Source organism: Pseudochaenichthys georgianus, chromosome 11, assembly GCF_902827115.2.
Source record: "Pseudochaenichthys georgianus chromosome 11, fPseGeo1.2, whole genome shotgun sequence".
Lineage (NCBI taxonomy): Eukaryota > Metazoa > Chordata > Actinopteri > Perciformes > Channichthyidae > Pseudochaenichthys > Pseudochaenichthys georgianus.
The window spans coordinates 19,596,466-19,612,743 of NC_047513.1; the positions used below are offsets into that span (position 1 = coordinate 19,596,466).

Genomic DNA, 16,278 nt, shown 5'->3' on the forward strand with positions numbered 1-16,278 from the left:
TGATTTATTTGAAAAAAAATCGATCAATGAATTGACCGTCAGTATGGTGGGTAAGGTATTTAAAAAAAAACATGTCAAATTGTTCAGTAACAATTACACAAAAAGAACCCTATGATAAAGCCATGTGGAACAACGTCCTGTCAAACCTTTCCTCTTTGTTACGTTCAGCTACTACATTTCCCAGAGTTCCTTTGTGTGTGTGGCCGCTGTGCTCGATGACAGCTATCCGGCGCCGAAACACCGATAGACACTCAGACGAAAGAGCCATGGCGGCCACGGGTGGAGGGAAAATTAGAAGCAGGAGATATCACATCGCCTCTAAACCTTACGCCAAGAGTAAACAGGTAAACCCAGTGAAAGTGTTCGTATTTAAGGCCCGTTTTGAGGACGTCATGGTGATTGCGGTGCCATTATGTCTTAGCTCTTGTTTTTGTTTTGTTAGAGAGATTTCATGGCCTGCTGTTAGCGCTCGTGGCCTCCACGCGCTGCTAGCATGTAGATGAAATGCTAGTGAGTTGGCTTATATGTTAGCAAAATCAGACGGACTTGACAGGTTAAATCACTGCACAGTGAGTCGTTTAGACTAGTTACCCACTATTTGGTCATGTGCAACTGCACACATGACTCGTTGTAATGACCAACGTCAGCTCTATTAGCAGGTTATTAGCTGCTAGCTAAGTTAGCAAAGAAGTAGATTAGAAGTGTTAGCAAAGAAGTAGCTAATGCTAACTAGCTAGAAGGCTAGCATTAGCGAGCAACGTATTGTTGTCTTCGCTTCTTAAGTTTTTAAGTCCTCACGGCGTCACAGGGAGAAGTGACATTGTGATGAACTACACCCTTCCATAGCTACGGGTAGCCGCATTGCGTGTATTTAGATCTTAAGATTGTGTTTCTTTCGGGTCTGCCGGGAATCAATGTGGTTGTTAGGCTAGCTTACGTTAGCCGAATCTCAGCCAGTTGGATTGCGCAGGAAGCATCGGATGAATCCACATGGCTGCATGAGGGGACTCCACTTGCCGCCTGGACATCAGCAAATGTTCTCTTTAAACCACCTTTTAATGTTACAGTGGACAAGCTGTATCTGGATTTATACATGGCAGATTCGATTAACTATTTTGCACTCCTTACGTAGAATATTGGGAGGTTGTTGATATTAATGCCAGTTTATTGTGGTAGTTATCGGACAGAAAGCTTCTTTTTTTTTTTTTAAGGCCATGGAGTTTCTTTGACAATAGTTGTACTAGTGAAAGTGGTTTTCATGATCATTGTGATTATGTTTAAGGTTATCAAGTATCACTCAATATCACACAACAAGATTTGAATGGATAGTCATTGTTTATGATTGATATCTGCACAACAAGATTTGAATGGATAGTCATTGTTTATGATTGATATCTGCACTTTGTATTAAATACTTGTTAGCCCATCACATACAATATATATATTCATAATGAACTAAGTAGATTATATAAACTATAGAAAGCATATGGGGGTTTATATATTGGTACCATCATGTCACACTTCTTGCTCTACCTTAATCCATATACAATTACAAACAGTTCTTAGCAAAAATGCACAGAAAACGGCAGCTTGCTAAATAACTATAAAGTTCATAAAAACTGTTAAATTGTGAACACAAATTTGTGCAGAGTTGAAGTTGACCTAATTAATTGTCAACTTAGGGAATACAGGGCTTAGTGAAATTGCTTCAGCAGCTATACACACCACAGTCATGTAATGTCAAACAGAGGTTGCTGACTTGGCCTGTCGTTTCATCAACCAAGTCCTGACACAATATCCCACTTTATCAACAATCTAAATATTCTATTATTAGGGATTTGACTGGACTAATGCATTTATGCCAACAACAAACTGACAAACATGAACATGTAATATTTATTTTTTAATAAATGAGTTGAACAGCGTCTCCATCATGACATTGGAGTCATGATTACATCTGCTAATGCTCATACATCTGTGTAAATGGCAAATAATGTGGAAGTGTCTGAAGTTCATAAGAAAAGGTCTGGACTAAATTCAGCCCAAAACATTTAACATCCACATTTTATGTACAGTTATCCATATGAGGTTGCTGTATTCAGTTCACAAAACACTGGTTAAAAAGCAGGAGCATGATAAGACATGCATTGTTTATGCCATCATTGTCTTGATTCATGTAGCAAGGTGTGGGTTTGCTTACTGAGAAAATTGAGTCTTTCTAATCAATAATTACCTCATCACGTGACGGCCAATATGTGACAATGAAGCTGACTTTAAGATGTTGAGGTGTGAAGAAGATGCATCACATTGGTTATTGTAAAAACATGTATGCACTGATCGACTAAGCTTTTACTAACCCGGCAGTTTTACATGATAGCTTTCAGAGAGAGCACTGATAATGACAACATATCCTTGAGTCACATGACCTTGCCCACAGCAGAAATGTGGCACCCTTAAATCCTTACAACAATAGCTATAGTAGAGCTACGTAAACTAGTACTGGGGTGGATTGTACACTTGCCCATGACTAGTTGAACTTGTGTGCACTAAGGTTAAAGTGCAGGATGGCTCACATGTGTATTTGTCTAGATAAGCAGCAAACTTGGGGCCACATATGGCTCTTATCAGGAGTTGAAAGCTTCCATGGGTTATACAGTGTGAACATGTAGTGATACAACCGCTAGCTAACCCCTTCACTCAACTCTGCCTTATCTTTCTGCTCTCTAGTCACAAGAACATTGGACAGCATAGCCAAAATATGAAGAGGTCCAACTCTAAAAATCAAAGAGCTAAATAAATACATTTTGAGAATAAAAGAAAACTAGATAAACCAGTCAAAAGTTTTACATTGTCTTGTTCAATGCTCTCCAATACACCCTTCCCTTTAATAGGCCGATACATTTATGGGCTTTTTAGATAACGAGTACCTGTAAACTAGGCTACTTTTGATATGTTCCGTAAGAGACAAGATTAATCCGTATTGACTGGATTTCATCTCAACCTCAGTACAGAGCAGACCAGCGTCACTGGCTCTTTGCTTCACAGAAGCAAACACAGCGCCTGACCCAGTTGCACGCTGTCATACTTGGCTTCTTTTTTGCTTTGCACTGGGGAGGACTTACGTCCTCTCATTGCAAGTGGGTCTGTGCAGCTGATTCTAATAATAAAATGCGGTGTTGATTGCTGTGTTTTGCAACTGCTGTGTGTGATTATAACGATTTAAATTAAGGGGAATTGTTTATCTTCAAATTCAATATTCTTGAAAACCGAATAAATATAGCACCAGCATCTTATCTTTTCTCTTTTACTCAGTTTAGTAGTTGAAAAACAAATCCATAAGATTCATGTAGCATAAGTGTTCGAGTATGCAGCGTTAATTTAAAAGCATCGATTCTATTCCATTGCTGATTGATAAGAGAATTTCAATCTGATGAGGACCTTGTACTACAAGTAGTGGCCTGAGTTAGTGGTACTTCATTTTGCTGATATGCATTCATGTCTGCTTCTCGCTCATTTCAACTTTTTTTTTACGACTTCCTCGTGTTTCTTTTTTCTGCAGCCGTCAGGCATCATCAGTCGAGTGACGGACACAGTAAAGAGCATCGTTCCTTCCTGGCTGCAGAAATACTTCAAGAAGGAAGATGCTCCTGAAGGAGGAGGAGGAGATGGACTGGGGATGGAGCAGAACTGCCAGACTCCTCCTCCTCCCAATGGCAGCGAAGAGGGCCCTCCTCTGCTTGATGGACGAGACTCCCCAGAACCAAGCACCAGTAACACAGGTGAGCGACTCAGTCAGCGTCACATCTCATCAAAACATTTGATGTCCTACGCGAAGGAATTCCTATATTTTGCACTTATTTTGTGTTGTTAACTTTACCATCCTGCTCACCTCTGACTTTTCCTTCTCTCAACCAGAGCCTTCAACCAGCCGGGCTTCCCTGAACTTTCAGGAGTATGTGCTTTCTCGGCCACCTCTGAGTCGTTCCCATCTCCACTTTCCCCCACTGGATGCCTCTTCCCCGACCCTGGGGTCCCCCAGCAACCTATTCTCCCAACCCTCCACCTCCTCTGCTCCTGGACCCTTTTCCACAGGCTTCTCCTTGGTCAAAGAAATCAAGGACAACCTATCGCAGCACGAAGATGATAACATCTCCACCACTAGCGGATTCTCCTCCCGCGCCTCAGAAAAAGGTAAAGTAAGAGAGTTTGAGGGAACATAACCAAATGTTATTAAAGTGATCAATTTAATGTTCATAGAAATGTAATTTTAAGGGGTGATATATATTTAACTCTTCAGAATTAAGTTTATTGAAGATACTATACACAGAAAAATCATTGTCTGTAGACTGGTTACTGTTGAACTCTAATAATTGACTCCCATTGATAACCACTGAAAGATGTTTTTTGTGGGACATGACCTCACACCTTTATCCTCAAAAACGTTATAGTATGTTGTTACCATGAGGATAATCTATCTGAAAAGATTGAACCAACATAGTAATATATCTTTGGCATCCTGTTTTGATTCCACTAAAATGGAAATATGTAGGAAATATATTGTTTCAGTTTTTACAGGCTGGTGTAGGCAGCTTTCTTTCCCTCATGTATGGATTAGCTCAATCATGGGTTGTATAGATCGGGCCACTAAGTTTATATTTTGTTCGTATTTTGCATGTCTTAAACAGATGTTCCCACTTCCAAAACAGCATCACTTCCACAACTTTGGTCCCCAGAGACGGACAGAACACACTCTCACGGCTCTCATCATGCTCACCAGTCCAGTCTGAAAAGGCCTGCTTTCAACCTGTCTGTATTTGGAACTTCCTCCAATGTGAGTATCTGTTCATCAAGTTACTGAGCAACGCATGCTGTGAGAGCAGATTTGTGATCAACATGTTGTACATCTCCTTCTTGCTGCATGCCAGACACCAGTCTCAGTATGAACAACTGCTTTAGTGTGCATTCTCATTAAGACTTCTACCAAGAATGACAATTATAAAAAGATCTTCAGAGTAACAATACCATTTTGAGCCAAACCCCATTTGCTGGTTATATATTTAAATATTCATAGATACAAATATTTGACATGACTTCATTTGCAAAAGAAAAGGCTAGTTTTTTATGCGTGAAAAGTAGGGATCGACCGATATGGCTTTTTCAAGGCCGATACCGATTATTAGTAATCAAGGAGACCGATAACCGATATACATTTGCAGTAAAATCAGAAAATCTTGGTGTCAAAATGTAGAATAACACAAACTCCAACACAACTTCTTTGAAATGCATTTAAGCATATATTATGTTTAATGAACTTTTAAACATCTTACAACTGGTTTCCTCTCTGTGCCCTTTTCTTTAGTGCAGCCATCTGCTATGAGTTAGAGAGAGAGACAGAGAGTTAAAAGTGGGGCTGCAGGCTGACATGCTTAACTGACAATAATGCTTAATTTATTATATCAAAACAATGTCTGTCTATCTAGCATAACATCCCAATAAACTGCTAGCAACTGCAAAACACTAGTGCTAGCTAATGTTTTGCAAAATATTAAAAGTGAGGCTATTACAGTAGACCTAACGTTAGTCTAGTAGCCTCACTTCTAATATTTTGCTAAACATTTGTTAGATACATGTTGGCTAGCTAATGAGCTTCACATATCAACCTGAAAAACTGCGAAGCTCCACTCGCAGCCCCCCCCCTCCGCACCACAGTTACTCCGCTGCGAGACGCTGCACGCACCCCCAACTCTGACTGACTTCCCGCGTCCCTGTGTAACTGGGAAACTGATAGAATTGGATCATAAGATCGTGGTGTTTTTGTAACTTCAGCATAGGGGATTGGGATGTTTATTGAACTTCGGCTTTCAACTGATTTACCTTCGAAACACATGTATGGCTCTGCCGCTCAGCGCTGCTGCTTGCTTCTTTCTGTGTCTGCGTTCTTTCGCACTGCCTGTAATCTGAGAAGGTCCCGCCTCTCTGGCTGGCTCCCGCCCGGAAAATCTTCAGTGTTGATTGACACTTTAGTAATAGCCTATCAGATAGCACTGTGGGCGGGACATTGCTCGTGTACACAGAGTGGTGACTGCAGCTCGAGAAACGACCGCACCAGAGCCAAAGTTTTATCGGCAATTTGATTTAAAAAAAAAAAAAGGCCGATACCGATAATCGGTCAAATGCGGATTATCGGTCGACCTCTAGTGAAAAGGGCAGATATCTTTGATTATATTATAGTTTGTTTGGCTACCTTAACCTACTTGCTCTTGTATCATACATTCAATCCCTCAATCCTTAAGTAATGTGATTTAACCCTCTCTTCCAGTCGTCATTAAACAGCACAGTGCTGAACTCCAGCCAGCTCGGAGATTCCCCCTTCTACCCCGGGAAGACCATGTACGGGGGGGCAGCGGCAGTCAGGAGCGCTCGAGGTCGTCCTGGAACACCGTACCAGGTGAGCTAGTGAGAAACACACACGTTAGAAACTTCTCAATGCCGAGTTAGATATTCAACAAAGAAGTTAATGAATGTAAAGCTGTCTTTTTCTATACATTTTGACTTTGAACTCTACAACACTGGTGTGGTGAAGGTTTTGATCATACCCGTGTTGTAAAGTCTGGTGTGATGAAAATGAAGGTTTTGATCACATCAGACTCAAACAATCCTTAAGCGACCTCCGCTGGAATCTAATTCTAAAGATTATATAATAGTTAATATACAGAAATATATGCAGCTTATCATTTGTAGCTTGTAAAGTTTGGCAGCATTTTTCTGTGTGAGCACTGAAGTCATAGCATGCATGTGACGGGAATATTGTTAATATAAATGGAGACTAAATGACCTCATCTGATCTGTAGGCCCCAGTGAGGAGACAGATCAAGGCCAAGCCTGCTGGGGCTCAGCCCTGTGGGGTGACCAGCGCCACAGCCAGGCGCATCCTTCAGTCCCTGGAGCGCATGTCCAGCCCCCTCGCTGTGAGTACAACACACACACACACACACACAAATAATCCTCTCCTCTGTTCAAATTTCATCTCAAAGTGTGACAGTGGTAAGACATTTTATATTTTGCAAATGAACACAGTAATGTAAACGGTTTATTTTCTAAAGGATGCAAGGAGAATCCCATCGGCTGCCTCGTCCCCCCGTTCAGCAGTAAGAGCTTTTCATATATTGACAAAAAAACATTAGTTTGAAGCCGCTCATTTTACATCAATTGCTGTTTGTGATAACTTGATTTTCCTCAACAATTAACACATTTTCTTACATTAATTTTTTTTCTTTGCAGTCAATGGATGGTTCAAATCTAGATGTTTCACATTATCAGTCGAAAAAGAAACGTGTAAGTACAGATTTTAAGATTCATGTGACAGCATTTTCTCCTGCCTGGTTTCTCTAAAACCATTTGTGTGTGTCTATCTTTATATGCCTTGTTTTCCTGATGTTATGATGATTGCTTCATATTTGTCCCTGAATGACCCAAAGGTTAATCTGTGTATGCACGTCAACAACTAAGCTCCACTTGTGTTTTCTGCTTAGTGTTTTTTCGTCAGGCTCAAGTCTTTTTGATATGAACAAAGATAGATTTGTGCAAGCCCAGCAGCACTTGTGGCCGTTTGTCTTTCTGCCACTTCCTGTCCTACTGTCTGTTGGCCTTGTACACCAGGCTCTTTGGCTGGGACACAGCTGTTCACCACAGTGTGTGTTTGTGTGTGCGCCTGTGTGTTTATATGCGCAAGTGCTTGTAGGCAAAAGTGAACTATACTCTAAGATGTATGTGGCTTTTGAAATGGTGTGTTTATGAGTGCAGTGGCTTAAGTGTAGTCCATTGTTAAATTGTGCCAGCTCTGGACTTGTCCTCAGTAATAACTGTCAGGCTTTACCAGCTGCGACAGCTGCTTTGTAAATCTGAACAATGGTGTATTGACCCTCACAGGTCCAAAGCAAGAGAGCCTGCTGTGTAACTGCTATGTATGCTTTAGCTGTGTCCAAAATATACTCCAACCAACCCTAGGTTTCTTTGTCAAAACCGATATTTTGCGTTCTAATAACAATTTATTAGCTAATAGTTTATTAAAAAAAAATAGCATAAAAAAGCAAAGGCCCCTGCAGAGTGCAAACCTCAGTTTCAAAAAGTGAAAAATAGTTATTGTACCTGCCATATGATTTGACTCAAATGTGAAGAATATTCCTTGGCCCATGCTCCACCCTTCTACAAAGTGTCATCATTTGTTTCTTTAAAGAATTAAAGAAATGTGACTTAGATTCATACAAAGCTTTTCTGTTTTTAATAATTATATTTTTGCAAACAAGAGAAAGAATCACAGCAGTGTCTGTGTAACCAAAGCCTGATCAGATTTACAACAGGCCTGCCCGCTAGGTAAATGAAATACAAACTCTAAATGTTACAGATCACCATTGAGGACACGGTTTATGTTTGAGTTAAGAAGCATAAACCAGCTATGTTCGACACAATAAGACAAATACTAAAGCACCGCCTACTTTGGTGATTGTTATTCTTATCTTTTTTGAACACCTTTTCTTTCTGTCAGATGGAGCCCTCCCTCCCCCCGGTGCAGAAGCTCATGGTTCCTGCTGCAGCGTCGGTGTCAGGAAACCGCTCTGTGTCGTTTAGGCCGACTCTGACTCCTGGAGGGGTGAGCCGAACTCTGGACAGGACTCCCAGAGACACGGTCAGAAACTCATGCGTTATTATACACTGTCAACATTTTCTCTATGCAATTCCTCTACATTACATGCAGAAAAATAGAGTACAAAGCAAATAATAAATCTGTTTGTTTTATTTCCTTAGCCCACAAGACAATCACAGAAACTACCTGAAGCAACCCCAGGTCCATCTAAAAGGTAAAACATGTTACTCTAATTAATCAGGCAAGAAGCTTAATGTAGTACACCAGCAAGGCAATATAACCTCATCAAAGCATTCATAGTTATTTTAAACCGATCCCTGTATGTTTATTTATTTGACTTATTGCTCTCCACCCCTTCTAATAGCACAATGGGTTCCAGTGGCCCGGCCTATCCTCTGTCCAGCACGCCTGCAGCCAGCAGCGTGGGCTCTGGGGGGGGGAAGATGAAGCGAGAGAGGATGAGTGCACGACCTTCCTCTAAACGCGTTGATGAGGAAGAGGTAAGGCTTTCCATCAAAACTTTGTATATATTAACTCCCAATTCTAGTTTTCATGCACTGGCCGTATCACACTTATTTTAAAGCCCGGCCGAGAGGTAATAAACAGATAATGTGCCTTGATGCATTCAGATTGATGTTATCTCATTTCAGCATTGGTCTGAAAAAAGACTACTCTGAAATGAAACACACTGATGCAATTATTTCAAAACTATGTTCATGTTAAATGCTACTACTTATTTTTCTTTTAATATGGACATGTACTTATTATTTAAATATTTGTAATTAACGCGTATAAAATGTGTACTTTCTACTATTTTCGCCTTTCTTTTTTTTTTTGCCCCGCCCCGTTTGCAGTACCGTTGTTCATTTCCCCGCTGTGGGACACATAAAGGACTCTGATTCTGACTCCTCCTTGTTTTGTGACTTTAGATGGCTGAGCTACCGGACCTACCAACCATCGCCCTTCCCATCCACACCATGCCTTCCTTCAGCTTTACCTCCCCACTCCCACCTCCCACAACCACCATCAGTGCAACCCCCAACTTCATGCCAATGACTCCCATTAAGGAGACTGTCACGAATAAGGTTGGTCTTAAAATGGTCTCATTCCACAAAGAAGCTGCTAAATACTGCGAATAGCTAACAACATAATTGATGCACATTTAAAATGTTATTTTTCTTTTTCCAGGAGCTACCAAAAGCCTTGACCCCTCCCTGTGTCCCATTTACATTTTCCTCCCCCATTGTCAAAGCAACTGCTGGTAGTCCTCCTTCCCTTTCCCCCTCAGTAAGTAAACACTTTCAAAATGATAACTTATGCTGCGTTCACACCGGACGCGATGCGTTTTTTGGGGGCGGCACGATTACATGTAAAGTCAATACAAAGACGCGGACAGATGCAAATTCGCTCCGACGGCGTGAATGAAGCGGTTGATGCGAATGAAGCGGTTGATGCGAAGGCCGCAGCGCGATTGAGACGATTGAAGGGGGGCGCGACAACCAATCAATTTTTTCCAACTCGAGCGTCAAATTCGCGTGAAGCGTTCTTGCGAAAGCCAATCAGCGGTGAGGATCTCAGCCTGACGTTGAATTAGAAAACCAAAACATCAGCCGTTAGCTGTTACCACACAGAGCTCACAGCTCCTCATATCTGTTCATAAACTGGACAAAAGTTAAACAAGTACAAAACAGACTGTCTGTCATGGCGAATACAGTCACTGGTTTATTTCTGTCTCTAGGACGTGTTGTGAGTTTAGCCTGATCTATCCGGTCTCCATTCAGAAAACACGCATTTTAAAAGGTTTTTCGCCTGCCGTTTTGTCTGCACACTTGTCAAGCATTAATTCATGGTTTTTACTAACCGGTATCAGTATGTTACTTCGGCATCATTTTGAAATGTGTATTACAATTAAATCACGGTAAAATATGTTCATTTTGTTGTAGTTGGTAACTACCATAGTATTTCCATGGAGATAAGCCCCGCCCCCTGGCCAGCGCATCTTGTTTGAATGATGCAAGTTAACACAGCTGACAACCGCGGTGAAATTAGAGCGATGCAAATATTCGCATCGCGTCTGGTGTGAACGCAGCATTATTGATTAGGGAGACAACTATTTACATCATATAGATAATAATTGTTATTTCCTGTTTGTAGGCTGAATTCACTTTTAGTGCACCTGTAGCAAAGTTGGGTCCCTCCATGTCAAATGGGAACCTGGCCTCTCCCATAGTCGCAGGTAAGACAGTTTTCCTACATTGAGCATAACGATGATTCTTTGCCTTTCCTGAGAAAACTTGAAGTTTGATCTCTGTGTTATGTTTTCTGCAGTGAAGTTAACCCCAAGCAAAAGCACAGAAGACTTTGAAGGACCTTTCAAACCAGCCAAGACCCTGAAGCAGGGCAGCGTGCTGGATCTTCTCAAAGCACCTGGTAAGATCCGATAACTCATTGCACATCTACAGTGTTTGGTTTTGTGTAGAAATGTTGTTCACTGCTTAATACTTTACTCTACTGGATGGATATCCTCGTGGATTCATCTTCCTATTATACACACATGCATTTCCAAACATTTGGACTACCTATGTTGCAAATGTATTATCTTTTCAATTTACACACGGCATCTATTGCACGTCTGTCCGTCCTGGGAGAGGGATCCCTCCTCTGTTGCTCTCCCTGAGGTTTCTCCCATTTTTCCCTTTAAACTGGGTTTTCTTTGGAAGTCTTTCCTTGTACGATGTGAGGGTCTAAGGACAGAGGGTGTCGTATTGTCATACTGATATTCTGTACACACTGTGAAGACCACTGAGACAAATGTAACATTTGTGATATTGGGCTATATAAATAAACATTGATTGATTGATCTACTCCGTCCAGGCTTTGCTTCTCCTGTTGCTCGGACCTCCCCAACCCCAGACGAAGCTCCCCAGCTGAGCTCAACACAATCAACAGCCCCCTCCTTCTCCTCCTCCACCACCACTACAACCACCTCCTCCCTCACATCAATAGGCTTTGGTGCTGCGTTCAAAGCTCCACCAGGCTGGAGCTGTGATGTCTGCATGGTGCAGAACAAGCCATCGGACACCAAGTGTGTGTGCTGTTGTGCCTCACAGCCCAAATCTATGGACAGTAAACCTTTAACAGCCACCCCGGATGTGGTAGAGAGCAGCGGCTCCTCCACCACATCAACATCTGCTGGTTTTGGCACCATGTTCTCCAAATCCGCAGGAACCTGGGACTGTGATACGTGTCTAGTTCTAAACAAACCTGATGCAGTCAAATGTGTGGCCTGCGAAACGGCCAAACCTGGGACAGGGCTTAAACCCTCAACGACTCTTCCTTCTGCCTTCTCAGCTGTAAAGACTGTATCCTTACCCACAGCCCCCGTCTCTACGGGGTTTACTGGATTTGGAGACAAGTTCAAAAAAGCTGAGGGAGCATGGGAATGTGATACATGTATGGTAGAAAACAAGGCAGAGGACACAAAGTGCGTGGCCTGCAGCAGCGCCAAACCAGGTAATATGATCTGGACCGTGGTAATGTTGGTATTTGATGTTCTACAAAATGCTGAATCATTGTTTTTTGTTAAAGTAGAATGCCATTAACTTTCCTTCATGTAAAAAAAATTGTTAGTTCAGTAAAGCATCTTTTCCCCCCTTATCCTCACAACAGGAGCCTCTGCAGCAGCCTCTTCTTTAGCCAGCAGTGCTCCATTGATTGGGTTTGGAGATGTGTTCAAGAAGCCAGAGGGTGCCTGGGAATGTGACGTCTGTCTAGTGCAGAACAAGGCTGCTGATGTACAGTGTGTGGCCTGTCAGACAGCCAAACCTGGAGCTATTGTGGAGCCCAAAGGTAACAAAGGCGACCTGCTTTTATTGCAACAACAATTCAAAAGTAAATGAGTGTTACTCACGTTTTCCTATAAGTTATTGTATAATGTTAATCATATTGGAGTAGGGTGAAGAAATCTTTCTTCGAGTTAATAATCTTGTGACAACTACGATCAAATCAGGCATTTTACAAGGAACATTTATTTATTTGTTGACGCTAAATATCAGTAGACCGCTTAACGTTCCGGGGCTGACCTCTCGGGCTAGGCTTCTGCTGCGGGGCCGCAGGTTAGTTTTATTTTGTATATTTTGTTGCTGTGACCTGGTTTGATTCAAATACACGAAAACATACTAAGTATGTTTTTATTTCTTTTGAGATAAACATACAAAATCTTGTCAACTGTTTTAAGCCTATGAAATATAACTTCATTTTTCAATGTTTTCTATCTGTTGTTTTCATTCAGCTTTTGGTTCGTCTTTCGGTTCGTCAGCTGGTGGGACTTCAGGCACTACTTCTGGAGGATTTAAGTTTGGCACAACAGACAGTACCTTGGGATCCGGAGCCGCAGGTTTCAAGTTTGGAGGCTCATTAACAGAGTCCTCCTCTTCATCGTCAGGTGGATTCAAATTTGGAGTCCCATCAGAAAGTACATATAACGACACTACTGCCTCCTCGGGGTTTAAGTTTGGCAGCTCATCGGAGGGCTTTACATTTGGGGATGCCTCTAGTGATGACAAAAAGTCAGACCCACCTGCCGCAGGTTCTGGGTTTAAGTTCGGAGCCAGCGGTGGGATCCTGTTTGGAACCGGATCCTCTAGCACAGAAAGTAACTTCTCTAAGACCGGCTTCACCTTTGGACTTTCAAAACCCGAAGAGAAAACACCCGACAGCTCCTCATCTTCACAAGAGAAAAGTGAAAGCGCAGCATCATCAAATGACACCGCATCCACAAACTCAACTTCAAGTAAGGGGTCTGTATTTGGGAGATTGGGCGATCGTAGTTCAACGACCCCCACACCACCGGGGGGCTCCACGTTGGGATCTCTACAGGCGGCGGACAAAGAGCCAGCTGCTCCCACCTTTGCCTTTGGGACGCCAGAGGAAAAGAAGGAAGCCGCCGCGTCCTCGGCTCCATCCGGCTTCCTCTTCGGAGCTGCTAGTAAAGATGCCGAGACTGCTCCAGCACCGGCCGCCACTGGAGGATTCTCCTTCAGCAAGACCAGTGCTCCAACAGAACAACCCCCACCCACTTTTAACTTTGGCAAGCCAGCAGACAAGAGTGAAACAACTACCGCAGAGGCCCCGAACCCGTCTTTCACCTTTGGACAGAGTGCTGCAGGTGAGAGAAAGTTGGGAGAGTGATGCTCTAGATAGTATCTTTGAGTTGTTTTGTAGTTTGCTTACCTTTTCTCTCCCTAAATAAATGCTGAAATGTGGATGACACAACAATTTTATGAATGATATTCTCATCTAAGCAGTCCTTGTGGTCACTTATTACGCATCTGTTAGGAATCGGCCTCTAATTATATGCTTGTTGTCAATTAGCTGAAGCTGGTCAAGGGTTTTAAAATGAGCTGTTAAGGGGTGTGCTACATCAGAATCAGGTTGTTGTTTCACTTTCCAATTATTGCCAATTTCTTTCAGCAAAACTATTTAAATATGACTTCATCGTTTTAAAATGTTTACTTGCATAATTTGGAGATTTCGGATATTGGTTAAGATCGAAGCAGAATTTAGATAAACATATAAAAATGTGTTTTCCCCTCAAGATAATTTCCTCAAGTCAGAGAAAGCTCCCCAGAGAAGACATTTTACAACCGTGAGAAGTACAGTGATAAATGTCGTAAACTCACTTTGATGTGAAACGTTGACGAATTATCCCTTTAACCACTGCACTGTATGGTATTTATATAACATCATAGTTAACCTTTCTCTCCCCTCAATAGATTCTTCTGCTGCTCCCAAACCAGCATTTTCCTTTATGTCTGGTAATCCCATCGTCAACTCCACCACCTCTACATCCACCACCCCGACGCCCACTCTGTTCGGCTCCTCCACCCCCAGCAGCAGCAGCAGCAGCGGCAGCTCCACTCAGGCTCCCTTCGCAGCTCCTAGCACTTTAATGTTCGGTCAGCCTGCTGCCTCCTCCACCGACGCTCCTCCGGCCAAATCCTTCCTGTTCGGCCAGAATCAGGACAGCCAGTCGGCGGCACCATCAGCGGTCAACCTGAACTCCATCTCCTCCCCGGCTCAGCCCTTCCTCTTCGGTGCTCCTGCTGCCGCTGCTCCTCCTCCTGCTGCTGCTGCTGCTGCTGCTGCTGCTGCTGCTCCATCATTCGGCTTTGGAGCAGCTGCGCCCTCCGCTGCCTCTTCTGCAGGTCTGTGTTCGCAGTGGTGTTTTTATTCAGTCACACAATGCGTATTAACAATCTAAAAAGTATAAATAAGGTAGTTAGAGTGATAGTTATTAGGGATGTAACGATACCAAAAACACACGGTACGATAATATCGCGATAAAAAGTCGTCCACATTTCCAGGTAGAAGCTGGGATGTTTGGGCGTTTACAATATCCCCTGGTGTGGAAAAAACTCTCTTGCTTGGTACTGATGTTGCTGGGACAGAGAGATATGCTTTGGCCATGGGTGACAGCAGTGGGTCAAACTGTGCATTGTCTCTCCACCACTTCAAAAACCATACAGTTGTTGCCAAGAAGGTGAGGGTTATTGACAGGGCGAGATATAAATATACTGTTGGTACTTGTCAATGTCTCTAGGTATGTACATGTAGCCCTGTAAATACGATGTCCTTTTGTGTTATCTGTTGTTTTATGTTCATGTTGTAACCTACTTGCTGCCATGTTGGATAGGTCTCGCTTGAAAAAGAGATCAATGATCTCAATGGGACCACCTGGTTAAATAAAGGTTTTTTAAAAAGAATGTATTTAAAAAAAAATCTCAGTAGATTTTGTCAGTCTCACGGCGGTATTGAGACATTTATTTATCGCAGTATTCGATATATCGTTACATCCCTAATAGTTATGGCAGGCAAAAGCATAATGTCTGAACCGGTTCTACTAATAAGTACATTTAAATCATTGAAACTTGTTACCTTCAGAAATTGTTTTTAAAACAGTTTTACTAAAAGGAAGTTTCACATTTGTTAAAATTGCATTAGCATTGTTTTATACTTAAACCTTTACAACATAAATAATTTACAGTAATCCCTTTCATAGCATTTGAATAGTGAACTTAAATACATGTTTCATATTTGCCCTCATGTATTGAGAAAAACCCTTCAGTACTCTCTGGCAGTGACTTTGTTTTAGCTAAAAACATGTTTGCATTTATTTATATACCAAACCATTACACTTGCTCATAGTGGGTATTTTCAGAAAATAGCATGATGGTGTCTGATCAAACATTTACATTCGATATTGTTATATTTATAAAATGTACATGTATTTATATTTTCAATCCTTTCTCTTCCTCTGACAGCTCCGTCTGCAGCTCCCTCTCCATTTGCGTTCAGCTCGGCCCCCTCTGCTGGATTTGGTGCGAACCAGACCCCTTCATTCGGCTCCACCTTTGGATCTCCCTTCACCGCCGCACCCTCCCAGCCCCCTGCATTTGGAGCCAAACCCAACGCCGCCCCGGTGTTTGGGCAGCAGAACAACTCCACACCCGTCTTTGGGGCCGCTGCTAATTCTGCACCAGGTGGGTGACTGAGATATATTTCTCCTTTAACCTCAGGGGGTCCGTGGTACCTCCTGATTCTTGTGAAAGTAGGATTATCATGAGTTCAGTTAT

General features: G+C 42.3%; 1 protein-coding gene across 2 annotated transcripts in view; it reads left to right on the forward strand.

Annotated features, from left to right (window-relative positions):
- The first annotated feature begins 218 nt into the window (after window positions 1–218).
- Window positions 219–16,278, forward strand: part of nup153 (nucleoporin 153) — an 18,094-nt gene continuing 2,034 nt past the window's right edge. The window contains exons 1-20 of one of the 2 annotated variants that reach the window (XM_034094329.2): window positions 219–344; window positions 3,560–3,779; window positions 3,916–4,191; window positions 4,686–4,831; window positions 6,320–6,448; window positions 6,852–6,968; window positions 7,104–7,148; window positions 7,282–7,335; window positions 8,546–8,686; window positions 8,806–8,858; window positions 9,009–9,144; window positions 9,574–9,729; window positions 9,833–9,931; window positions 10,799–10,880; window positions 10,973–11,074; window positions 11,519–12,157; window positions 12,314–12,493; window positions 12,936–13,811; window positions 14,419–14,850; window positions 15,967–16,185. In XM_034094329.2, the coding sequence (XP_033950220.2) occupies window positions 267–344; window positions 3,560–3,779; window positions 3,916–4,191; window positions 4,686–4,831; window positions 6,320–6,448; window positions 6,852–6,968; window positions 7,104–7,148; window positions 7,282–7,335; window positions 8,546–8,686; window positions 8,806–8,858; window positions 9,009–9,144; window positions 9,574–9,729; window positions 9,833–9,931; window positions 10,799–10,880; window positions 10,973–11,074; window positions 11,519–12,157; window positions 12,314–12,493; window positions 12,936–13,811; window positions 14,419–14,850; window positions 15,967–16,185 (4,180 nt within the window). In that variant the 5' untranslated portion in view covers window positions 219–266. The remainder of the gene's footprint in view (window positions 345–3,559; window positions 3,780–3,915; window positions 4,192–4,685; window positions 4,832–6,319; window positions 6,449–6,851; window positions 6,969–7,103; window positions 7,149–7,281; window positions 7,336–8,545; window positions 8,687–8,805; window positions 8,859–9,008; window positions 9,145–9,573; window positions 9,730–9,832; window positions 9,932–10,798; window positions 10,881–10,972; window positions 11,075–11,518; window positions 12,158–12,313; window positions 12,494–12,935; window positions 13,812–14,418; window positions 14,851–15,966; window positions 16,186–16,278) is intronic. The other variant, XM_034094331.2, reaches the window with a different exon arrangement.